Source organism: Tachypleus tridentatus, chromosome 9, assembly GCF_004210375.1.
Source record: "Tachypleus tridentatus isolate NWPU-2018 chromosome 9, ASM421037v1, whole genome shotgun sequence".
Classification (NCBI taxonomy): domain Eukaryota; kingdom Metazoa; phylum Arthropoda; class Merostomata; order Xiphosura; family Limulidae; genus Tachypleus; species Tachypleus tridentatus.
The window spans coordinates 44,612,546-44,640,508 of record NC_134833.1 but is presented as its reverse complement, the minus strand read 5'-3'; the positions used below and the strand labels follow the sequence as shown (position 1 = coordinate 44,640,508).

General features: G+C 31.7%; 1 protein-coding gene across 4 annotated transcripts in view; it reads left to right on the top strand.

Annotated features, from left to right (window-relative positions):
- Positions 1–27,722, top strand: part of LOC143225172 (WASH complex subunit 2-like) — a 172,679-nt gene extending 144,957 nt beyond the window's left edge. For 3 of the 4 annotated variants that reach the window (XM_076454128.1, XM_076454129.1, XM_076454131.1), the window contains exons 20-26: positions 2,137–2,332; positions 6,869–6,909; positions 9,520–9,615; positions 12,254–12,794; positions 20,667–20,716; positions 25,523–25,700; positions 26,702–27,722. In XM_076454128.1, the coding sequence (XP_076310243.1) occupies positions 2,137–2,332; positions 6,869–6,909; positions 9,520–9,615; positions 12,254–12,794; positions 20,667–20,716; positions 25,523–25,700; positions 26,702–26,847 (1,248 nt within the window). In that variant the 3' untranslated portion in view covers positions 26,848–27,722. The remainder of the gene's footprint in view (positions 1–2,136; positions 2,333–6,868; positions 6,910–9,519; positions 9,616–12,253; positions 12,795–20,666; positions 20,717–25,522; positions 25,701–26,701) is intronic. The other variant, XM_076454130.1, reaches the window with a different exon arrangement.
- The last annotated feature ends 241 nt before the right edge of the window (positions 27,723–27,963 follow it).

Sequence of the window (27,963 nt, the reverse complement as noted above, 5' to 3'; positions counted from 1 at the left end):
ACTTACTCATAAAAACAACCACCGATTTCAACCTGCAGTTGGAAGTTTGTTAGCCTTCATTAATTTGAACTCCTTATTTATTAGATAGTTATTGGCACAAGGAGATATGTTTAGATTCTCTTTCATAACCATAGCCTTAACTATGCAGATAAAAGTATTGTTTCAAATTGTCTTGGAATATGATTTCAGGGAACCCATTATTGTCCAAAATGCTCTCTACCATGTAAAGCACAGAATACTCCCTTTTTCAAAATGTCATGTTAACTTATTGTTGCTTACCAGTCTTGCTTTCTGAATTTCTTTCTTTGGAATGTGCTTTCACCTAACTTCCAATAACAATACCAACCATAATAGTATCAAATGGTCCAGAATTTGCTGTAAACTAAACATTGAGATGCTAAACATATTAACAATGGTTTTTTATGTCTCGCACTTGATGTAGCACATCTCTGAATATTTTAGAGTAAAATAGATTACCATCAGAAAAATGTTTGTTAATTTAGTCAGAAATGCAAGTCTAGGACTAAGTTATTATTTTTGAGATATTATTGACTTATATAACCTTTAAATTAAACCAGTACTTTGAAGATCTAGGTTCTTGCTGAACATTGTGTTTGAATTAAAATATTCTTTTAAAATCAACTATTAAAAAAATACTTACTTCCTACTTATCACTGGTTTAATAAATTGCAAAGGTGTATAGCTCTGAATTTTAAGATGCTTTCGGTTTTTAGATATCATCTATTGCAATAGGACAGATAGATAATCTGTAAGAAAATAAAAATCTTGTATTCAGCTATATATTCAACTGTTTATCATTGTTAACTGTGTGTAAACCTTTGGTAAACCATGTTTTTTTAATGGATACCAGTCACAAACGTGCAACCTAATGTAGTGTATCACAATAGTGGTATAATAAAGAATTAAAGTGATGTAGTTTATCATTTGTTGTTATAAAGACTAAAAGCCATCTTAGAATTTAAAAAACAAGGAGCATTCAAAGTGAAATTGAGTAATATTTTAATTTTATTTTTAACTTTTTATTAACTCTTATGCAGTATCACAGACATTGTTTTTAATAAAGTTAATAAAAAACTGTCAAATCTATAAATTTGATATTCATTAGTAGTATTTGATGGTGTTTTAAGTAAATTGCATATATGATGACATTGTGAAGTTATCCCAATAAAATTGAAAAAGTATACATTTATAATTTAGTCTTAAAGTAAAGTGTCTGTGGTGATTGTGTTTCTTTGTATGATTTTACTTTTAAACTTTACCTTGGTTTTTCTTCTGTATGACTTATAAAGTGGGTTGCATGGGTTATCTGTACTTTTATGGAAAAATTTACATTAATAAGCTTCCATAAATTATCACAAGGCATGATGTATACAGGGTGTCCCAAAATGCCTATACCAAAAAGAAGTTGAATAACATTTTTATTATATGAAATAACAAATTTCCAGCTGAATGTTTGTATGTTTCACTCAGTAAACTTTAGTTGTTTTCATAATTAACTATAATCAGTCTATTTCTGCATTCAAAGTTTAGGTAGTATATTTTGTAATACAGCTGTAGGGATGAATAAGACAGCATCATGCATGTGAGGTTTCATTTCCTTAAGATTCCTTGGTTGGTTTGAGTATTCTTTTGTTTTCATAAAGCCCCAAAGGTAAAAGTGCAAATGGGATAAAACAGGATCAGTTACAAAATAAAACACATTCATAAATAATAATAATAACTAATTTAAACAGTAAAGTAATAATTAACTTAAAACTTACAAGTCCTTGAAATATATTTTGTTTTGAATTTTATTGCTACACATGTTACTTTCTTAGTTGTTTGAAACTTATATCTTGAAACTTTGACTGTTAAAAACACTTGATCTCAGGCATTGGTGATGCAAAACATAAGGAGTAAATAGATTTAATTGGCATTGAATCTGATTTATTTTGTATCAGACCTTAAGTTGAATATTGTATGAGTGATAATGCTGTTGTTAAGTACTTGTACTTTATTTTGTGTGATTATATATTTCTAATACATCATGTTTGAGCATGCCAGTTAGAAAAATTAAATCCTGAAACTTATTGTTTTTTTTAACACGTACAAATTTTCCTGTGGTCAACTCAACAGCCTCTTCAAACATCCTCAGGTGAAGTTGTTGATTCTAAATCCAAATCCACATTAACAACAACCTCTCATAACCTTGGTAGAAAGCTTGCAGAATCAACCAGCAAACCACCTGGAGCAGTTGCATTATTTGGTGGGATTAATGTATTAGGTGAGAATGTGCATGAACAAGATAGAAGCTCAAACAAATATACTACAGGTAGGTATGAATATATGTATATTCATTTATGTTCAAACATTTATTAAAATGCTGTGACATTACATGACAATAAAAGGCACATGCACATGTATTTACCTATATCATGAATAAGCTCAAATACCTATTGTTTGTTAATCAGTGTTATATTAATAGTAGACTTACAAGTTCTTCATGTTAATGAACTTAATTCTTTAGTTATCACACTCTGTCTGGGAATTTAGTTTGATGTTAATTCCATTAAAATAAAAACTGATAGAGCTGCTGATAGTGAATTATAATGTTTTTTTCTAACTGTAAAATAATTCTTTAAAGAAGAAACCTGAAAAATATTTTAATTACTGTGATCATTATTTCAAGATGCAGAATTAGAAAAAGAGTGCATTTCCTTTTACGAAGGTTAATAGTTTATTTAATCAAAAAAGGTTGTATGCAACTAGGTTAATAGATCATAACACTTATTATGTTTTTTATGTTATCTAAATTCTGAATATTCTTGTACTGGGAGATGTTATATTTATGTTGTTTTTTTTTCATATGATTTTAATTCACAATTAGTTTTATGTCTTTCAATAAGAATAGCTGAGTCATTTGAAACATGTAAGAACTTAAATTTTAAGTTTTTATTTTTGTTGTTATTTTAACTTGTGTTCTTTGAATTATGCTAACCCTGAATTAAAATTATAAAAAATAATTATAGACTATATACAGTTTATTCATGATATAATTTTGCTTACAACAATAACTTACATTGTTTATTTTGTTTAAGGATGACCTTCTAATCCATTTTTATAATCCCTGTCAGCTTTGAGTGTTCATAATTGTTTAATGGCTACATTTGTTTGTTTTTTTAAATTAATTTAGAGGTAAATATCGTGTACTTGTCAAAACAAATGTAGAATACTTTTTTTTTAAAGTTTCCAAGTTACAAATGATAAAGTTTGTTTAATGCCTTTTTGTGCAAATAGTGTTTGAATACATTTAAAGGCCATTTAAAGTTTGTCATAGTAGCTGATAAAATGGTTCTAAGTTTTTCAAGTACAAACGTTAAGCTCATAGCTCTATCATCTTGCAAGGGAATGGCCAGAAGGTTCACTGGACTTAAATTCAATCAAACACACATGAAACCAACTGTATCGACACATTTATGACCGTGTAAATCCACCCTGCTGATGTTAGGGAGCTCCTTAACGAAGTAATGGAATGCCATAGCTCAAGGCTACATTACATGCATTATCAGAAAATTTCTAAGACATTGTTGAGACTGTATACAAGCCCAAAGTAGACAAGCCTCTTATTAGATGTTACTTATGAACCTTGGTTTTGTGTTTCTCAAGTTTTCATATTTTACACTCTATATGGATTACAGTTTTATTTTGAAGAATGTTGTTTTGGGATGTTAAAATTTCTTTGGAAAATGAAACTCTTCAAAGTTATGACTCAGAAATGTTCAAAATAAAGGTTGTTTTTTTCCATTTCAATCAACATTTCTGTTACCTTTTTCACTTACAGTAGCATTGAGCTCTTTTTGTTTGGTTGTTTGCTTGCTTGCTTAATTGTATTGAGCAGTGTGTAATTATATATATTCTGAAACAATATCTTACCTCTAACACAGAATAACCTTTCGTGACTAGCACTGTCCTCTGTTAGCACAACATTTCAAAGCATGCCACAAGTTTTCCATCTCCTGTTTTTGCATATCCTCGTATAAATGATCATGCAGCAGCTCTCCACCAATAGGAGCATGACACCATCCTTATTGTAATCAGTGCCCTCTTTGCATCTCCACTTCTTAATTGTCAATAGTATGGTCAGGCATGCTAATTTTGTTCACTGATTTGTTGTTGTTTTCAGTCATGCTACTTACTTTGTTTTTCTTTACTATTTATTTCAATTTTTGGTATTGTGCCAGCATTTGTTGTAGTTTTTTTTACATTTCTTACTTCTCAGGGATCTTTTTCTTTTTGTAATGTATATTCTACTGTGTGGCAAGTGGTTCTTGACCAGATATACTTTTGGGGAGAGGGAGATATTTGCACTGTCCATCCTGTGACTATACTTCTTGTTAACTACTTTGTAGCTCTTCCTACCCATGGACCTGATTTACATTTCTAGATGCTGCTAGTTGTTGGGTGTGTTTCTTCATAGCTAAACAATTCTGTTGCAGGTATGGGTTGTGCACACCATAGATATAGGGTGTTCCATAGGACTGTTAATAGTTCTCTCTTGTGATATTTTACTGTAAAAATATGTTCATTCAAGATCATGCACTCATGGACTAACCTGAGTAAAGTAGTCAGAGATTCCCATCCATCTTTGATGCTCCATAGCATTGAGTCTTTTCTCACTGTGGACTTGATGTAAATTTCCAGATGCTGCCTGGTTTTGGTTGATCGACATAGTAGCTGTACTTTTAAAAGTAGGACTCTCCATTATGTTTTTCCCACTTTCTTTTGGTATAGTATGAGAACTGTTATCACCTACCATGGATACCTGTACCTGTTTTCCTGAGTAATGAAACATACCACTAAGTTGAGAATAGGGTGGTGGCATTCTGCAGGTGTTACTTGCATATATCACTTCCTACCATGGACCTGATGTACATTTTCAGATGCCACCTGGTTTTGTATTTCTGTCTATATATCTGACCAATTTTTTTATATGCCATGATGCCTTTCCCTCCATAGAACTGATGATCAATTCCAGATGACACCAGGTTTTAGATGAAGCATTCTTATCATGTTATAAATGTGTGTGTGTGTGTATTTATCATATATTTATTATTGCAATTTGCCCCTCAAGTTGAGATGTTCCTCTCCCCCCTACCATCCTCCATATGTACATTCTTGGTGGGTCTCATGTTGACTGGTGATGGTCCAATTCAGTGAATTCTCACATGTGCAGGTTGGTTCCCTCCTGTTACAGACTGAATAACAAGTGTATGCTGCTGTCAGGTTTTGGACCAGAGATGCACCTCAGCTTTGTGATCCCTCTTTCAACTGTCAGGTGGATGTCAGTTCCTAGCATATCTAGTGTTGGTTGTAGCTGAATGCATTATGTTTTACAGCTTGTGTATGGCAATATATCCTCCTTCAACCACAGACTTTGGAAGTATTATACCCATTTCTGTCAGGTTTTTTACATGAAATGTCATTCTACCTGGACTTTTCCCCTTCATACTGTTTGCTTAATGTCAGTTCACAGCAGATCTGATGTTGGTTAGGTATGCAAGTTGTGATGAATTTTAGTACTGAAGCTTGTCTTCCTTACAAATTCACATTTTGAGATGAAGAGGTAGGTGTTCTTCTACTTACCACAGGTCTGGTGTACTGTTCCAGATACTGCTTGGTATTAGTTGGGCTTAAACTACCACTACAGGGTGTTGTGTCCTAGCCACTCAACACCAAGGAGTCTCATTTATCAGTCATTTCTGTTCTGGGATTCCTTTGTGGTTTCTTCTTTTAGGTTCACAATACTGTCATAAAATAGCAAAAATATACCTGGATCAGATGTGGTACAGTCTCCTGCTGAGGTATGATGTTTTCTCTTTTGATTACATACCTCTCTCTTTTGTCACTTCCTAAAGGGGGATTATACCTTTTATCAGCCCCTCAAAATTTCAATGTGGAATTCCATTTTTCTAAGACTAGATATTGTATCAGAAGTTAGCATTTTCTTACACTAAAATTGTATTTCCAATAGATACCTACCTTCACTCATACTTTCTACTATATCCCAAATTTCTAATGATATATGGTGTAGGTCTTTTGATCAATCATGAAGTGATTAATGAATATATGAAGAGGGTGTTGGTTACAATAGAAGTGGTGTCTACTCCTATTGATGGAGACCTCTTGCATGATCATTTGCATGTGGATATGCAGAAATGGGAGGTGAAAGCCTAGTTGCATGCTTTGAAAATTTGTGCCAGCATAAGATAGTACTAGTTCAGAAAAGCTACTTTGTTAAAAATGGTATCTATTTTGAGGGTAGGAACATACTAACTTTTGAATTAAAAAGTAGCTGTGAAAAGAGACAGAAATCTATAAAAAAACTTCTTGTGATCAGTTGTAATAACAAACATTTCATTGCACACTGAGCATCCTACTGATAAATTTGGAAGTTTATAATGCTAAAAGTGTGTAGTTTTATGCTTAAAAACAGCACCAAAAATAAACACCAAAAATACAATGTTTGTTTAATAGAATAGTTGCACTTGATAACAGTTGCAGTAGTAGTAGTATGGAATAACAGCATGTGAAAAGAATAACAAAAAATATACTTTGAAAAACAACAATAGATATAACTGACCTAATATCTAGAAAAAACATTGTGTTTAGTTCTTGTACGCAAAAAACAAGTTTATCTGTGGTCTGTAACAAAAATGTTTATTTTAAATTAGTTATTTTAGATGAAATATTTCTAAACAAGTTGAGATTATTCCTTATTTATCTAAATGTTTTTCATAGTTGGGAAGAAAATTTCTCTCAGTATTAATACTTAATATACCACACTTGAGCTACTTAATTCTGTTTTCAGATGGCACACGTAGTTCTGACACTTTGGAAGCAGTTCAAGAGGTAAATTGCCTTGTAATTAAACTATATATACAACTTATAAGTAAGTAAGGATTTTGTGGAGGATATAACTTATCTATGAATCAACCATGTCCTTCAAGACATAAAATAGTTGAAGAATGATGAGATAAAATACAGAAATCATTTGAAAAAGGTTATATCTCAAAATAATAGTGAAATAAAATTGTGAAAAGTTTTATATCTTATTTTTTAAACTACATTTTATATGTAAAAGAAATAAAATGCATAGGTATTAAAGTTAGAACTTAACTACACATTAAAGTTGATATGGGCTTTTATAATATCTAAACTGTAATGAATATAATATTTGCTTCACTTTTGTGAAATTCAAGATAAAATATCATGAATCTGAGTTTCTAAGTATAAACAAATCATATCATTGCAGTTAAAACACATTACCAAGTTTATCCTATTAATCACCTGGGCGCATGCCTAGAAAATTAGTAAAATCAGTCAAAAGTTGGCAGTCTCCCAGTGGGTCTGAAACATGTTTTTTATGTGAAAGAAAGTTGTATTTAATACAGTACCAGATGGGGATATGAGATCACAGGTTCAAATCCCCATCCCACCAAACACACTTCACATTTCAGTCAAGGAGGCATAATAATATTTCCATCAATCTCACTTTACATAGGTAAAAGAGTAGCCCAAGAATTTATGGTGGGTGGTGGTGGACCAGTTGCCTTCCTCCATGTAGTTTTGTGCAAAATTCAAACCAAACCAAAGAGAGGGTGGTGTATCTGTAGGGACAGGGGTGCTTAAAGAAGTTTTTATTTTTCATACTAACTCTTAATGTAGTGTATGTATATCTTCACACAATTTGGCAAGCTTTCAGTAAAAGTCTTTTGTACACAAAAAAATCAGATTTTATAATTAAATGTTTTTCTAGAAATTTGCCCATGAATGTATGGAGTCATACTGCTGACTGCTTTAAGTGCAAAATAGTTTTCATGTTAAGATCAAAAATACATTTCTTTATCCAAAAATTTTGAAATTTCATTCATGTTATCTTTAAAACCTTCTAAATAAATATCAAACATGTTTTTTTCAGGAACGTTTTATTTTATCTGTTATTTTCTACAATTCTATACCCATTCAGTCAATTTGACAGACCTTGTAACTGTCACAAAGAAATACAAAATAAATCTAAGTAACCCTTTTTCTTTCTAGAAACTGTTTGAAGCTTATGACATCATACATCTCTTTATACTTAATTTTATTGTATTATTGCCCTTTGAATTGTGTATAACTAAATTATAATATACTCTGTGAATATGCAATTCATGTAATAAATTATGAATGCATAAGCTGCTTGCAAGTATAACTCATGAAAAGTTTTATCATTATCTTTTATTATTTTACCTAATCAAACCATATGCAGCCTAAAAAGTTTCTAATTTTTTATATACAGATTTTTTTTACAACAATAATATAAAAAAAGTGAGGAATACACATAAAAGTATATAACTTATGACTATCAGAGAAACTGAAATCTTCTTTTTAATACTAATGGTACTATTACTCTAAATAATTTTTATTCAGTTAAATAATACACCTAAGAACACAAAATAATAACAAGCACAAAGTAAGTAATGTCCTTTAACAATCATATTTTTTTCTGTTTTTCTATCTATGTAATAAGAGCTTTTACAAATTCATTTAAGCATGTCAGTGTGATTCCTGTGGAAAGACCTTTGAAAAGGAGCAATGAAATAGACTATGACCCATTCAGAAAAACATACTTCATTTGATAAATTAAAGCTATTAGTATAAGAAAAATAGCTGAATGTGTCTAGTGAGTCTGATTTTCTAGTTATGGCTCTTTAAATAAAGTTTTAAAGGCTATAAAAATTTTGCTTTGCATGAATAATTTAATTTAAATTCCATACCTCTCATAGGGGTGATAATTAAACTTAAGATGGAAAACCTGGAGAACGAATATCACAATTCTCACAAAAGAGGATATTTTTTAACATTTCCATTTAAAAGTGAAACATATATTAAAACTTGATATATTAATTGTGTTTTGATGCCAGACTTATTTATATATAATGATAATAAAGTAGCTTAATTAATTTCTGAATGCAACTACATAAATAAGTCATGACATTCACACTTTGATGCTGCTATAGCAAGAAGGTTAAACGTATAGAATTAGGCCCAGCATGGCCTGATGGTTAAGTCACTCAACCTGTAATTCAAAGGTCACGCGTTCAAATCCTCGTCACACCAAATATGTTCGCCCTTTCAGCCATGGGGGTGTAATAATATGATGGTCAGTCTCACTATTCATTGTTTAAGGGTATCCCAAGAGTTGGCAGTGGGTGGTGATGACCAGCTGCCTTCTCTCTGGTCTTACACTGCAAAATTAGGAACGGCTAGAGCAAATAGCCCTCATGTAGCTTTGCACGAAATTCAAAACAACCAAACCCTGTAGAATTATTGTAAAGTACTAGAACATTGTTTTAGGTGTTTCAGATATTAATATCTAATATGTCATACATGCATTCATTACAGTAACTTTAGGAAAATAACAAAGTTTTTCTTTGTGTTGAATATTTTATGTGAACATTATTTTTTCTGTAATTTCAGACAAAGAAAGCACCACCTCTTCAAGACACAAAAAATATCTCTGTTAGTTTTGATGAGCCAGCTGATACCAGCAACACTTTAGTTGCAACAAATAAAGTAAGTCAGTTAAGAAATTTCATTATATATTTTTAGTGAATAACCTGAATGTATTTCTTTTTTATTTTAGATATATAATCAAAGTTCATAATACCATCTGAAGGGAGTTTTACTTTTTGAAACATTTGAGAAATTATGTATGCTTCTATCATTGAGAACATAAAATGATGTCACAGTTTGTTGTATAAATATGTATCACTACTGAACTTCACCTGCATTTTGCTCTTAATGTAGATATACTCAGGAGTTTAGGATTTACAGTTACAGTTTATTTCATGTATCATCCTGTTAAAATGAATATCTTATTCAGATGAGAGATAACCTCATACAACTGTATCATTTTATTGTTTAAAACATTTATGTGTTCACAAAGCTACAAACAGTTTGATTAGAAATTGCCTCAAAAGCTTAAGAAAATGTACTTTGAACACACTTAACATTTTGACAAGAAGGGTGATACAAGAAAACACACACACACACACACACACACGTAAATAGTATATGTAAAGATAATTCTTTAACTTGTTTTATGAAGTCCATTGTAATTTTCATTTGTAACCTTGAATCATAATGAAAATTGACTGGATTGGTAGCATCCAAAATCATTAAGGATATCCCAGCTATCAGACAGAATCCAATGGCAGATGAATCACTAGTTAGCAATCATGAAAAATCAATTCAGGATGCAGAGTTGAGTGCTTATACAACAACATCTCAACTTCTACTGCCTTTCACTGTCTACAGCATGTTGTTGGAAGGTAGTTACCCGTAAAGTTTCTAATAATATCAAAAGTAAAATAAAAACCACCCTAAAAACGTTTCTACTATCAGTTACTCCCAATCTCCACTCTTTTCCAAAAAGAAGAAATAATAATATATTAAATAGAATTTAAAAGATTATATTTAAAATGAACCACATTCCCCAGCTCAATTTTTTATTCTACATATTTTTCTCTCGTTCTCTTGTATAATTATTCAAGCTTAACGTGGGATAGCTGAGACAATCTCAACTACATGAAGCTAATCTTTCCAGTTCCAGTTATACAGAGACGGAATAAATTTTAATTTTAACTATTTAATAGTAGTTAGCTACCCCTAGTGACTAAAGGTATTTTCATTATCAAAAAGTTTATTTTTTAAAAATATGTTAATATTTATTGTAAAAAAGTGTGATTTTGTTTTAATTGCCATTGTTTATAACCATTATTTTCTAGTTTAGTTATGAATAATATGACATCCTTGAAAGAATTGCTATTGTTACAGAGTTAATTTTTTTATTTGTGTTATCATAATTATGCCCTTTTGCATCACACATGGAACAACAGTATTGTAATTGGGTAGACCAAGAATCAGAAATTTAAAAGCCCTTCTGTTATCAAAAGTAGTGAATTGTACTTTGCTGTTTACTAAATTAATATCCAAATCTATGTAATTGGCATGCATATGATATTTATTACTTTTTTTCCCATTATACATTATTTTGGATATATTAAGGTTGGTGTAAAGTTCTGGTTATTTATGGCAATGAAATTGTCCATGTAACAAAAAGTGTATGTATATGTGTTTCATAAGTTATTTTGCATAAGAAACAAAATTGTCCACATTTGAAGAGAAGTTCCAATTTTCATTGGAATACCTACTGTTTATATAACCATTCATTAAAAGTAATGTAACTGTTATACGGACAGAAATGAAGAATATTTTTATGTTGAATATTGGTAAATTTAAAATTTGTAATATCTATATCTGTATCTATAAAATTATCAAATGGTTCATTAAATGCTTTTATTAAATCTTTCAGATCTGTTTTAGTATATAATGTTGTAAAGTCACAAGTAGAAACAAAATTGGAAGTACCTGGAAGCTTTTACATTATTTATAATTTAAAATAGTTGAATGTTGTTTTAATAATCCAAAAACAATTATCGAGATCATTTAAACACAGTGTTTTAATTTTTTTTTCAAATGCAACATACAGAATGTTATTAAGAACGATATACAGGTTCAATAACTGTATTTAAAGAATTAGTTATAAATATGAACATGATGGGGAATTTTATGCAATTTTGAATTGCATGGCATGGCCAGTGAGAAGAGTAATAATCTGTATGTAAATTCCATTTTCTATGGCTTTCTTTGTGTCAGTAAAAATATTATTTTTCTTTAATGCACTCTTGCTAAATGTATTTATATTATTGATTTATTTAATTAAGATTTGTGTGTAAAATATTTTTAGATATAAAGCCAAAGCTATATCCTGCTGTATCAATAAGGATATTAATAAATTTTCTTGCCCATTATTTTGATTTTGAAAAAAAAAAAATAAATAAATAATTTTAAGGCTTATATTAAGTTCATTATTATTTTATAGTGCAGATTTTAATTGCCTGTGAGCAACTGATGTAATTAATACAATAATAATTTGTGAAACTATTTTTTCTTTATGTTGCACACGTACACACTCATACAACATTGAATGCTTTCCAAAATACTCGTGAACTCAAATCTGGATTTGTCACAATGACAATCTTATTAATAAACAGTATTAGATTTGTATGAACTTAACCATAACAGAAAAAAAATTAAACATTCAGGAATTTTTTTATATGTTTATAGTTATAAATTTTGTTAACTTTAGGACCGTGTTAGAATCCAAAGCAAGAGAAGACCACCTTCCCGTAAAGGAAGACATGCAGCTGTCAGAAGTTCACAGATACGTGTGGACGTAGTTGATGGAGAAGAGAATTCAGGAGAGTTAGCAGCTTCATTAACAGATGAAAATCCACCAATTTCATCCTTTCTTGTTCCCCCAAAACCAGTTAATTCTGATTTTCTCAAGTCTCCATCTACTGAGGAGGAGGACATATTTTCAGTTGCTGAAGCACCTGCAAAGTCGCAAGAGCAGGATATTTTTGATTTGTTCACTCCTTCTAAATCTTCTGACAGTGCTTCCATTGAAAGTGACTTGTTTGGAAAGACCAGAACCTCTATTTCCAGCAGTTTGAAAGATAGTTCTCTGCAAAAAGATGCTCATCCTCAAAGAGTCGAAGATTCTAAGAAAAATAACATTTTTGCTGAAATTACTTCTCCTTCATTGAGTAGAATAAATATATTCAGTGAGCAAAAGGATACTTTATTTTCAGATGATGGGAAATTCTCATCTCAGTTGTCTGGTGAAGGTAAGTGCTCTACTTTAAGTAAAAATATGTCATTGAAATTGCTGTGATAAAAAAAGAATACTGTGGGTTTTACTCTGACAACATAATGTTTGTCAATAAGATTTTGTGGCCAAATTGTTGACCACAATTCTTTTGACTTATAGTGATTTTAACCAATGTGCACTGAAGCTTTATTTTATTGACACACACACACACACACATGTACATAAAGAACTTAAAATATCTGGCTTTGGTATACTTTCAAATAATACCTCATTCTACTTTTTGTTTTTCATTGCTGTGTATAAGGCAAGTCCAAACACATGTTTTGCTGTATATATTATTATTTTAACCTCAAGGAAGTAGTTATAAAATTCCAATTTCTTCAGTAACTATCTTAAAAATGTACAAAATGCAGAACTAATATAAACGAAATGATTAGAAACTATGGACAGAATTATTCTCAAGAAATAAGCAAAATTATATTATTAGCTGTTTTGGATTGTTTAAAGATGGAAAATTTTATAAATTCAGCTTAACACAGTTAAGCAACTGAAAGTTCAGGATTACTTTATTTTCATATTTAAAACATGAGACATACTTTTCAGTTCAAAATTGTATAGTATATTATAGGAAATTCTTGGCAGGGAGTTGATTCAACCTTTATATCAGCCACTAATACTTGCTATGAGATTGGTAGGTGTCAATCTAGAAGCAATTTTTATCATTAAGCAAAAGACTTTCTGGTATCTTTAATTTCTGAAAAGATAAAATTCATTTGTTTCTTCGCCAAAAAAATATTACTTTTGGCCATCTTTTGTAAGTTACAAAATGTTTTGTAACAAGTGACGTACTATTTGGTATTCATAATGATGAATATTCAGACAAAATTGAATTCTTAGGACCAGACAGCCCTAGTTGCAGGATATTAGTGTTGTTTACAACAATCTATAATTAATTACAGACTCAAAGGAAAACAGTCCTGAATTAAGCTCAGGTAAATAAGCTGACTCCAAGCAGAAGAAATCAACACTGAATTCTGAGTTTCAAGTGTATGATGTATTAATGTATAAGCTTATTTTTTTAGATAAAAGTTTTGTTTAGCTGCTGTCATCAGACAGTAGTACAAAGTGACATAAGAAATGATAAAAAACATCATTATAGAAACAAATTGGTAACAATGATAAATGTTATAGGTAAACAAACAAAGATTTATAAGCAAAAGGAAGAGTTTTATTGATGGTGAAATACACTATACGTTTCAACAGAACATTAGTCTATTTTCAGTTATGATAAATACTAAGCATTACAGGATTTTTATATAGTTAAAAAGACAAAAGACACAAGGATTAAATGTAATGGAAATGATTTCAGCAGATGACAGGTTTATAGGTAAAGGTCAAGTGTATGAATAGTGAATAAACTTTGCCAGATATGGTTGATGTTGAGAGGGTCATTATCAGTTTAGTGAGATATCATTTGCTTTGATGATTTCTGTAATTTCTGAACAGTCTGTTTATTTATTAGTTTTGGATTAGTGTGAAAGATTTTCATTCCAAAGTATTTTGTGGCCTGTTTCATATTGATGATGTGTTAAAGCGTATATCTGAAGTTCAACTTTATGCATGTGACCTTAGTGTTCTTTGCACCTTATTTTTAAGTGACATAATGTTTGTCCTGTGTATTTCTTTCAACATCTTATGGGAAAGTATATATACGTCTTGTTTTAGTTCTTTTACATTGGATGGGTTCAGATTAGGTATTAAGGTGATAAGTTTTTGTGAAGGTTTGAATACAGCTTTTACATCAGTGCTCAAGTTATTAAATAGGCTAGTGATTTCATTAGCAGTTTCTGGCAGAAAAGGGAATGGAACACATTTGTTATGTTTTGTGTGGTTAGAGGTAGCATATAAAATTTTTCAAGGTTTTGAAATTTAATACAAACCTTATATACAATGTTGATATTGAAACCTCTAACTAACCTGCTATGTTCTTTAAGTAGTTCAATTCAATTAGAAAAAGTCTAGTTTTGTGAGTGCATAGTTGTAGCATAATATACATAGATGAAGTGGGAGGATATTTTCTGTGACAGGTGGTGATTATATCGTATATGTGACAGTATTGTTGTGGAATGGGGTTTTCTGTATATACTAGTAGTAACTATATTATTTTCTATTCCTACATTAAGATCTCAAAAGAAGAAACAGCTGTTGGATTCTTCTTCATGTGTGAAAATTATGATGTTGAGTCTTAAGGTGTTTAAGAATTCAGTGAAATTATGTATTAAAAATATTGTTGACATATCTTAACCAGATTTCTGGTTTCTTGATGAATTTAGTGCTAGAAAATTAGCGAAGTGCTGATTAACATTGTAGTTCTAGTAAAACTGAGAAGGCACTAAAAGGCAATCCTCACACACATTTCAGAATGAAGATTCACAGATTCTTAGTATTATGTGTAATTCAGCCATGTTATATTCATTTTAGTTATTTATTTTCCAAGATTCTGAGTAAAGAAGGTCTTTCTCACTGGTGTTATGCCAGTTTTGCAGTCCAGATTTGAGCTACGTCATGTATCGAAGTTGAGTATAAGAAAATAAGGATAGCATGAGTGCATTTTCAACTTATTTTATTGGTTCCTAAGGTAATTAGTGCATTGCCAACCAACTATACTTACACCATCTAACCTGTATGATGCAGGTTATCTGCAGCATGATTAGAATTTCTCTGACTAAATGGTTGTTTTTTTGGAGTTAATAATGAAATAGTAACCTCAAAACAATAAATGTTTTTCTTGCATTCTTGTTAAGTTAATTTATTTATGATTAACACAAGTTTTAGGCCAATTGGATTATATACATCAACATTTGGTAGTTAAACTGTGAAGTGTAATAATAAAATAATTTGTTTTTAGTATAGCAGTGGGATAGTGGAGACTTTGTAATCTAGATGCTAATGGTCTAGATACACCAGTTTTCACTCTAATTGAGTCTTTTAGCTTTTGGGAAATAGGTAAACTAAAAGCACTGTGACACATCATTAAATGAGTTTTGATATTCAGAAAAATATTTGAAAGAATACATGAAACAGAAGATGTGTGCATGCAAATAAGATAATACTGAAACAGATCTGTCTTATGAAACAACTGTTATTACATTTTTAAACACAACATTCTTATCTAGTCCCTTATGACTTCACATCATTCTTTGCCAACTTGTAGAAGGTGAACACACCATAATAGTTGTTGTAATATCAAATGGCTTATATAAATAGTGTTCCAACCACTACTATGTTTGTTGTATATAAGGTAGCACTAGATTGAGTGAAATGTGTCATTCGACAGCGTTTGGCACAATGCCATCATATACAAACTAAACCACCTACAAATAAATCCTACGATAGTCAAATGGATTTCAAATTTTTTAACCAATAGAACAGCACAAGTAAAAGTCAATAAAACCATATCCAAATTGTTTAATATAACGGCAGGAGTGCCCCAAGGATCAGTCCTCTCTCCACTTCTTTACATAATTTTCGTCAGTGACATACCTTTTCCAAATCTAACATACACACACAATTCACAATACGCAGATGACATCGCAATCTGGAGCACCTCCAGAAACCCAGTAATGGCCATGTCTCGCGTACAAGAATCACTAAACAACGTCTCAACATGGAGCAACAAGTGGAGGGTCGTGTTAAATCCGACAAAAACACAAGCAATCACCTTCTATAGAAAACTAAAGAAGCAAAGAAAAAATCTAGAAAAAATAAATCTATCACTTGGAAACACAACCATCAACATGAGCAAAAACATCACATTCCTTGGCGTCACTTTCGACACAAAACTAACATGGAAAAACACATAAACAATATACACTCATCAATAAGAAAAGGATTTCATATCTAAAGACTATAACTGGTAAACAATCAAAATGCGACCAACACCATTATACAAATATACAAGGCTTACATCCGTCCACTAATAAAGTACGGATGTCAAGTAACATACAACATGTCAAACAACACACTCCAAAAAATCCAAGTGCAACAAAACAAAATATTAAAATCCGCATTCAGTTTACCATCTTTTACACCAACAAATTATCTACACCAAATTAGTAATTTACCAACTATAAGAGATAGAATAACAGAACTTTCAATGAAATATTATCGAAAAGCAGAAAACAGAAACAAACTAACGGCATCACTACACAAATTATCAAGTGCACCAACAAAATACATATCACCATACAACATATTTCAAGAATCACAATCCACTCAACAAAGAATCTAAATACATAAAAACTATGTTATTAACATGAATTCCTTTTTTTTTTCTGGTACAGGGCACACGACAGGCAAAACTTTCGGCGCCTGTCGTGTGAAAGTGGGTTTTCTCGGGTACTCCCGTTTCCCCACATCAAAATCTTCAGGCATTGGATTTCTAGATCCCAGCCCAGGCAACCTTTTGCCAGACCCAGAATCGGGCGTTTGATTTGATCTGAACTTGAATGAATTACATTCATGTTCACATCTACCCAACTTTTCTTTTCGAGACAGGTCCCGACCTTTCCTTCTTTCCACTGCTACCTTTGCCTCCACCCAAAAGACCATTTAGTGAGACGTTCCCCACCCAAAAAGTCAAGAATAATAACGATAATTAATTTATTAAAATAATAATAAAAAAAAAAACCACCACTTAATCCTAATAACAATCCACGAAAGGGGACGAAGAGGAACTACAAAGTTCCTGAACACCCCAGTTGGAAAGAGAACTCTTCGGATGTCTCTCTCTCTAAACTGAACCCCTGCCACGTTAGTTTAGTTTTAGTTAGTGAAATGTGTCATCAGCAATGGATATGACAAAAGTAGAGTTTTTGAAATGCTATTATTATATTTTCCTCTAATTCTTGAAAATCACTAAGGGTCTAGGTAAAGAGTGTAGTATTTAAAAATATATTTGCATGTACTAAAAATATGCATGTTCCAAGCTAACAGTGACAAAAAATGCTCATAAAAAATATATTCTACATACACATACTCTAACAATTACTTTTAATGAAAGTAACATTGTATAAAGATTCAGTATACCTTATTTAGAGAACACTTAAAAATAAGTGTTTGATTCATGCATTATTATTGATTTCCTGTCCCATGGAAAACTTGACAATATATAATCAACCAAAACAATGTCTTGTGACCAGTAAAGGGTTATTAAATAAACCTGACAGTGTCATTTTTAGAGTAATTTATATTTAAGGTAAATTATTGCAACTCATGTTGCTGTTTGGCTATAGAGTCACATAGCAGAACTGCACAAATAATGTAACAACAAAAAAGTAACAACAACCCGATATTTCTGAAGATAAATAGTAATACAAATAAATGAATTTTTTAAATAGTAGAGGATCAGAGTTTTCCCACAAATAGTTTCCTTCATTCAAATATTATTCTCTAAAGATTTAAGAGCTAAAATTTTTATGGAAAATATATGTTTGATATTAAATCATTATTTTTATCTTTAGTTTAAAGCATACATCTTTAACAAATATTAGGGGTAGAAATATTCTAAATTTTCAGCAAGACACATGTCCTGCTGGACAGTGAAACTTGCCAGACATTTGAAATTTCAGCAGGACACCTCAAAATTGTCACTGGACATTACCGAAAACAAGAAATCAAGTAGAGACAATTATTATATAAAATAGAATCATTTTATTTAAGGCACTGAAACATTATTTCAAAGCAAGTAGCAACAAGCCTTGTATCTGTTAAAAATGACACATCAATCATGAGGCACACCAAGGCCAACACTGTTGATCCAGGGAAAGGTTTACTGTCCTCAAAAGTAATTTGACTTAACATGTGGGCCCACAATTCACTTGCACTACGAGCCAGGGACTCATCTGATTTGGCAAGTCTTGTAGCTTTGAACAGTGTCTCATGCAAGTCAGCTTGGCAAATATCAGCTGCAATGTTGAAACCCTTAGCAGTTATGAGAAACCGACTCCAGAGTGTGCTCTTTGTAAGCCACCCACCGGGTTTCTGTCTCTTTTGTTGGCTTTCTAACAGCAGAGCACCAAAGTGGTCCAATAGTGTCTGGAGTTCATTATGACCATAAGATGACAATGCTTCCTTGCTTTTAGGCCAGTTGCTTGGTTCAAAAATTTGAAAGGCACCAATAAAATCCTTATCAAATTCTTCAAATCTCTTATTCATATGTGACAATTTTACCTATGATTGTTTGTTTGTTTGTTTGTCTTTGAATTTCGCACAGAGCTACTCGAGGGCTATCTGTGCTAGCCATCCCTAATTTAGCTGTGTAAGACTAGAGGGAAGGCAGTTAGTCATCACCACCCACCGCCAACTCTTGGGCTACTCTTTTACCAACGAATAGTGGGATTGACTGTCACATTATAATGCCCCCAAAAGGGCGAGCATGTTTGGCACAACGGGGATGACCCGCGACCCTCAGATTACGAGTTGCATGCCTTAACATGCTTGGCCATGCCGGGCCATTTTACCTATGATGATGGCAGTTTCTTCAGCCAGGGATTGAGCAACTGTCTCTTTTGTGGCACTTTTTGAGCCTCTAGCCCTTGTCTGACCACTAATAGCAATCACCTTTCCTCTATGTAACAACTTGCCAGTTTGTTCACATGTTGTGAGCTCTTTAACAATTTTCTGGGATCTCTCAACATGATTCAGATTGCCCAGCTTCTCTTTGCAAACAGTGAGTTTGTCAGAAACAATGTTCACAGTAGCAGAATTGTCTTGCATTTTGAGACTAAGAGATGTCAAAACAGGCAGGACTGCCAAGAGTATGTCCATGTACAGGATGAATTTAAGGCTTGTCAAAGTACTGTATAATCCTGCAGCTTTCTGTCCATGTTCCTCTTTGTCATGCAGCTTTACTTGATACAAATGCTCTGCTAAAGCTGGCCAGTTATGAGAAACTGACTCCAGAGTGTGCTCTTTGTAAACCACCCACTGGGTTTCTGTCCCTTTTGTTGGCTTTCTAACAACAATGTTGTTGGCTTTGCCAGCTTCTTTGAGGCCAGCCCAGTTCTGTGGAGAATTGTCAAACTTCCATAGGTTTTCTAAAAAGGTTTGGATACTATCAAGGTAAGGGATGTCCTTGATGGTCTTCTTAATTGCAAGTTCCAATCTGTGACTAACACAGTGGATTCCCATCAAATAAGCTTTTTGCACCTTCAATCTGTTGACAAGTCCTTTATTTGTGCCAAAATTGACAGCTGCCGGTCATACAATCGATTCAAGCCAGTCGGGAAACTTGCCATATATGGGCAATGCTGCAAGTACAAAAAATTAGTGCCCAATATTAGTTACTTTTTGTAATAAAAAAAAAAGTAAATTTGTACTTTGGAAAATTCAATTATCGTGAATGTTTGGCAGTTACGTGACTATCCAGGATGGCACGGATAAGGCGACCTAAAAAGTGTATTTCGTGAGCGTTCATGACTGTTTTTTAAAATTTGTTTTTTCTTGTTTTATATTAAATCTTAAATTTTGCAAGTTATTTTCCACTCATTATAGAATATACTTTTAAGCAAAATCTTTGGGCTTTTGCCTCACTTATTTTTGAGGGGACGATATATTTGTGTCCGATATATTAGGAATATGACCACTGGTTACAATGTCCGGTGATAGATGGGAAAGTACCGGTCAAACTTGCTTTTTTAACAGACATATCTGGCTTTAAATAGAAAATTTCGATCCCTGAATACTAAGTTTTTATGAGCAGTATATTTTGTAAGTATCATATTTTAAACCAAATTTTAAAAATATTTTGAATTTTGTTAAATTACTTTTCAAGTAGGTTTAAGTTATCTTACTCAGCATGTAATAATAACTACTGTTTTTGTCACAGTTGGTTTTGAAAATGATGCTGTTGGTTTTCCTAAGAAGCACACTTCAAAGGTATGTAATAATGTATAGACACAGAAACACTTGGATACTTGTATAACAGTTTTTGAAAGCTAACAATGGTGTAAATTGTACAATGTTTTCATTTTTAAGATGTTTTGTTTGTAATGTGATGTCTAACAGCTATTAAGTGTTGATAAAAGTAAATATGAATATAATGAGAAGTGCTTTATTTAGAGAATAATGTAATGTGTGTGTGTGTATGGATTTTAATACATAAGAATATTAATTGTAAAATAATAATCAGTGATGACGAGAAAACCCACTTGTAGAGAAAAATATATATGTAAAAGTGGTTGGTTTGAGTTGAGAAAATTTTTTTTATGCAGAGGAGCAAACAACATTTTGACCTTCTTTGGTCATCATCAGGTTAACAAAGAAAGAAAGAGGTAACTGACCAACAGCTGACCACTTTTATTTTCAAGTTTAATTTTAATCAACTTAATCATAAAGCCTTAATGGTCAGTTTCAATGTTATATCCTTCTTGACAAAAGTCCCAACCACTGAAGCCTGCAAGATAGCCTTAGACCTCTATATCTGAGACCCTAACCCATCAATAGACATTCTTAGCAACCCTCATAGAATTCACCAGAAAGAAGACAAACTTCATGTTCAACAACAACAACTATATACAAACAAAAGGCCTAAGCATGGGCAATCTAGTATCACCAGTTCTAGCCACTATTTTTATTACACAAGTTGAAACACAAACAATCAACACAGCATTACATCCACCACTTTACTGGTACAGATATGTAGAAAACATGATTGTGGGATTCATATCTACAGAACACACAATTTTTTCAGTCACATTAACTTTATACATCCCAACATTAACTTCACATGTGAACAGGAAGAAAGCAATCAAGTATCATTTCTTAACCTCAAAATTACAAGAAACGATACAGATTTAAAACAGAAATCCACCAAAAAATCATTGATACGGGACTCACCACATGAAACAAAACAAAAACTCAACATACTAAGAAACCAAATAAACACAGCCTTAAAACTATGCTCACCACACAAAATTAACGACGAATTAGACAAAATAAAATACTTCATCAACATCAATAAGTTTCCTCCACAAATCATAGAAAACATTATACACACACACCTTGACAAAAAGCAAAATCAACTAACAAAAGTAAGTATATCCCACGAATTAAAAAATTAAAAAACCATATTCTGCTGCATACCATATATTTGGCAAAAACTAGTAACAAAATATGACATTCCAGTTAATATCAAATTTATTCAAAAACCAGGCACAAAACTAAGTTCTATACAATGTAAAAACTACACTAATAAACACCACACCAACATTATTTATAAAACACAATGTTATAACTGCCACGACTTCTATATTGGAGAAACAAGTAGAAAAATGGAAACCAGATTCAAAGAACACAAAAAGTCACCTTCACATATTTTCAAACACTGCAAGTGAAATAAACACAACATAACCATAGGAAACACCCAAATACTAAATAAACAAACATAAACAAATGCAAAATTAAAGAAGCCTTACTTATACAACAACTCAAGTCCAAAATAAACCATTACAAAGAAACACCTTTATACCTAATTTATAATCAAACATCTAAGCACACCCTCTACATTCCTACACTCAGTTACACAACCCCCTATAAACATGTGGTCAGCTATTGGTCAGTTACCTCTTTCTTTGTGAACCTGACGATGACCGAAGAAGGTCAAAATGTTGTTCACTCCTCTACATGAAAAAAATGTTCTCAACCCAAACCAGCTGTTTTTACATATATAATTGTAAAACATAACTCAAACCTTGGATAAAAAATTCACTTTAGAATGATCTAATACTTACAATATGTGGCCTAACCATTTATTAGTCAAATCTTGTTAATAATTACTTTGAACATCACCTATATAATAGAATGAATGAAACAACCTACAGCATATCACATATGCGTGATTATTGTATGGAAATATTACTGTGATAGTAAATGTGTTGTTCCAAAATTATTTGAAAAATTATTCTGGTGTAAAAAATATATATTAATCTTGAATGAGTGAAGACTTGCTGTGAAATTTATAGCCATTCTTAAGTGTATAAGTTGCTGATCATGTGTGTTTTGTCTTCAGTTTAAAAACAGTTTATTCAATTCAACAACACAGTAATCTTCTGCTTGTAAAGTAAGACAGGTTTTATTTCATTATTCTTCAGTAAAATAAAGTGTTCATTTTTTAACTTCATGCTATGTCTCATTTCTTTCCTTCCACCTACAGCAAATATTGTCTGCACTTCTGCTTTCTTGATCTGTAAATCTCCAAATACTTTGAAGATTGGTAACTGTGTGCATGGTTAATACTTGGAGTATTGCACATACCTTTATCAGAACAAACGTTTGGTGCTGTAGTTGATTTATAATGTCAATTCCTTTTGAGGCATTATCTAAGAGATATCTTAATATATGAGTGTAGAGAAGGAGGGCAGATTGATTTGAACAAACACTTTTCTGAATTCTGGTTGCTTTCTGATACATCAGCAGGCATTTTGGAGCTTTAGCTTCTTTCCATCTACCAAGATAACTGAACCATAGACTGGTTTATCCAGAACCAGCAAGTGTATCATTTGTTATCATGTAGATCGTCTGAGCTCAATCAATGAGAAAAGGGGAAAGTTGCCTGTAATGAGCAATTAACAAATATTACATTGTAACCCCCTGTTCATCAAACTGCACAAGTCAGCATCCAATGCATTTTATGCCCCATACTGGAGTGAAACCATAATGGTTATATGACATCACATCCTATGCATGATGTACCCTAGATCTCTTCTAATGAGAGAAGTATTGAAGTCACATGCCAATAAGGATCTAGGCCTAGTGTTCAAGTGGCCCCAAGCATTTATGCTGTTCAAATTTCTGATGCTAGAAAAAAGTCAATGCTTGGGTAAATATTAAATCTATAGCCACTCATACCAAATAACATAAATGGTGGAAGGGTGCAGCCAGAAAATAGTAAGATGTAATAAATCTTATCTCCAGGGTCTGATAAAAGAAGATACAGATTTTATTCATAAACTGTTTACCAAACATTCATATGGAAGTATTGAACCTGGAATCAGAAGATGCTACTGATTTTAGATGGTTGAGCATTAGATGCTATAAAATATGTGGAACCTGATTAACTGTATAGACATTGGATCATTTATGCAGAATTGTGTTGGTATTTAAATCCAGTAATGATTAAGATCATGTACCAAGGAAATTAATACTCCATAAATTAGGTGCTCATGAAGCTTGACTAAGTATACTGATTACCTGTTACAGTTACATTGTGAAGCATTCCCTGGTATGTCAACAGCCAAATTAAAATTGGATGTTAATATTATGGAGGGACACCTTATTTTGTTCATGTAACACCACCTGGGTGATAAAGAAATTTTCTCATTAATTTAAGCTGTTGCAATGACAACAAGGTTTGATGTAGTAATTCCAACTAAATTTTGTGAGTGGAAGAAATAAGCAGTAAAAACTGCAATAGCAATTTTGGAAAGAGCTTTTGAGTTTTGCTACATCTACAGATGCCATTTGATGGCTCATTTCTTATTGAGTGCTTATCATTTTTATGACCTTTTACCTGCTACTCCATCTTTCTGGAATTATGTGGAAGAAGAAGTTTCTTGGTCCATGGAGAGATAATGTGTGTCTTTTTATAGCAAAGCCAGATCAGGTTATCTGCTATGTCCATCCAGGGGAATCAAACCCCTGATTTTAGCATTGTAAATTCATGGACTTACCACAGTCCCTGCAGGGTACCCTGTGGAGAGAGTGAGGAATAGTTACCTGCCACTACTGTGAACAGTTTGTTAATTGGTGGCATACAGTTCCTTTCTTTTTGCCTTTATAGGAGTCCACTCTAAGTATATCAAGTATTTTACTGCAGGCTCTAAATGCTTTCCAGTCCAGTAGCTTAAACTTGTGTAAGATCTTGTAGAAAAGTACCATATATCTGTACTTCAGGTGTAGGAAATAGTTCTGTGTTTTATAAGAGTAAGCATGGCCCAGTATTTTCTTATAAAAGTATATGAAGGTGAGGTAGTGTTAAGTTTCTGAAGGAACAGGTAAAACTTCAACTCGATTCCGTGGTGTATCAGTCACTACAGTGTAGACCATCTCTCTTGTCAGTAAATACAGGCTGTTCTAGTAAATGTTGATATATTTGCAGTGTGTGGAGAAGCTTATCTCTTCATCACTGTAGTTGTTATTATAGGTCTTTACCATGGAATCAGCATTCAAAGACATCATGTAAAAGTTACCTGCTAATATAACCTATGTTTTAGGTGAACTTTATCTCTGTGAAACCATAGCATGTTGATGAAATGTGTGTGAAGAAAAAGCTGTGGACCACACAAGTGCATATAGATAATGATATTATAGCTGTATATAATAAAACACAAGTAACATTCAATAAAAACAGTCTTAAGTTGAACCACCTTTGTTTTGACTCCTTACAATAGACAGAGTGCAGGTAGCTTATTGTGTAGCTTTCTGCTGAAAGCCAACAACCTTTAAAATTGTAAAATCACATTGTAATACTTTTTGTTTGTGACTGTTTTGGAGTTTTGAAATTTGCTAGTATGAATAATTCCATAATTTTTTTTCTTATTTTGTACATTTGTCTACAAATTACTCAATTCCAAGCATTCAGTATAATTTCATGTTATTCTTATTATTGTATTTTCAGTGATATGTTAAAGTATGGGATCAAGCAAGAATATTAGTAATAGCAGTATTATAATTTTTATTCTTTAGGCTGAAAAAGAAACTTCAGTGAAAATAGGTAAACAAACATCAAGCAAACTGCCCCAAGGAACTACAGTGGATATATTTGCTGATACAGAAGAAGACATTTTTTTAAACTTGCCCTCTGTAAAGTCACCAAAGCCAAACATTCCACAGTCATCTTTGCTGTTTGACAATGATGAATCTGGTAAGTATTTGTGAAAAAAAACACTTGGTTATACATTTATTATTTACTTGGTATTAACTTAAATTAAGAGAAAGTTACATTGTTAGAGCAAAATTATATAACAATCTTGGGTGTGAATATGGCTAATTAAGAAAATTTAATCACCAGATGATGTATTAAGCTTGCAGAATTAAATTAACCAAAATATACATTTTTCATATTAAATCACCAATGAACAAAATTGATTACTTAACTCCAGAATACCACCATGGTTAGTTTGATATACAGGCTCATTTTGTATAAGGTCATAATGACCTCATGCTGGCATTCTAGGGTTAATAATTAACTTATTTTCAAATTTTTATTAACTGGTTACATGTAATTTAAATTAAAATGTTCAGAGCCTCAAGTGGCCTGGCATAGCCAGGTTGTAAGGGTGCTCAACTCACAATCTGCAGTGTGGGTTCAAGTTCCCATCCCACCAAACTTGCTTGCCATTTCAGCTATGGGGCATTATAACGTTACCATCAATCTCACTCTTTATTGGCAAGAGAGTAGCTCAAGAGTTGGCGGTAGGTGATGATGACTACCTGCCTTCCCTGTGGTCTTTCACTGGTAAATTAGGGATGGCTAGCACAGGTAACTCTAGTGTAGTTCTCTCAAACTGCACTGCAAACCAAAACCAAACAAGAGCCTCAAAAAATATTTAACTTCAATCATTCAAAATCAATTACAAGATACAGAAAAGAAAGCACTTTGAAAAGTTAGATCTACTTTGTTTCAAGAACATTGTTGATTAAAAGTATGTGATTGCAGAATTTGTAATGAATACTGTTTAATTATTGTTACTCAGTTGTTTAAATTTGTAATTTATCAGCACATTTTCTGTTGTCATTATTGACATGATACATTTGCATGTTTATAAAATAGTTTTTGTAATATTCTTATTTTGATTATTTTAATATACCACCTCTAGATTGTTAAATGAGCATATCACTTTTATGCTTTTCCATGTGTTTCAGATGATATATTCACAACAGCGACAACAACAACGAAGTCAAAAAATAAACCAAAAGAAGTAATCTCTAAGAAAAAAAATATCTTAAAGAGTGATAACACAGTTTCATTTGTTGACCCCCTTCTTGGAGAAAAGCAAGATGTCCTTTGATTACAATGAAAAATTATTCAAAAGTCTTAAAATATGTATTTCATACATTTGATTTATACACCTGAGAAATGACTAATAGTCTTATATTTAGAAAAAAATACAAAGGTAATGAAAACTGATACCTATAGTCAGAAGTATGTTTTGGTTTCTCAACTCAGATATATATATATATATATATATGTATGTATGTATAGTTTTAAAGATTTTGGAATAGAATAAGTAAGATAAGTAAGCAATGAAAACTGTTCATACTTTTATTACACAATATTTTGTTTAAAATTATCATCAATTTAAATTATAAAATGTTATCAAAGAAGCACAGTTTGCATAAATTCAAAATGCTAGAGGTTTTTCAATTTAGTCAGATTAAAACTTTTGGAACAGACAATAATTTCTGTGAGAAAACATATACAAAAATTTTAAACTGCTTTATTATTAATTTTTACGTAAAATCTGTAACTTTTAGGTTTTATTCTAAGATAAAGGCAACATTACAGGATAGTAACAAAACAAAACAGTGTAATAAAACAGAGGATTTTGTGGGTATGATTTATCTGTTTAATCTTGTTTTATTGTTTAATATATTGTCTTTCATATGATTTATTTCAATTTGAGTATTAACACAACTTTATGTGAATGCAATATATATATTTTGTTGTGAATACTTCATTTGAATGAATGGTTTTCTGTCATTAAAGTATCCAATGTAATATGTCATTCAAAATTTCTTTATTTCTCAAAGGGTTTTGAACTGTTTTATGTGTTTTGCTTAATTAAAATCTCACAACTGACTGTGTTGGTGACCACTCACTGTGTTGTTGACTGTATCACAGATCATTCTGCCAAAAAATAAAACATGAATTTATGAATAGTTATTTTCTGTATGATATGGTTTGTTGCTCTCAAGCTAATTGTTATTCATAAAACTGGAAACAAACTATTGCAGTAAAAACTCATCACTCATTTTGAAATAACAGTTTCAAAAAAGTAGTTTGAAAGAAATGGATAAAAGTTCCTGATCTGATTTTCCCTAAAACTTTGATAAATAAAATGATTGGTGTTATTAACATAAAAATATTTAGAATTGTTTAAATTCAAATTACTCTGAGTAAAATA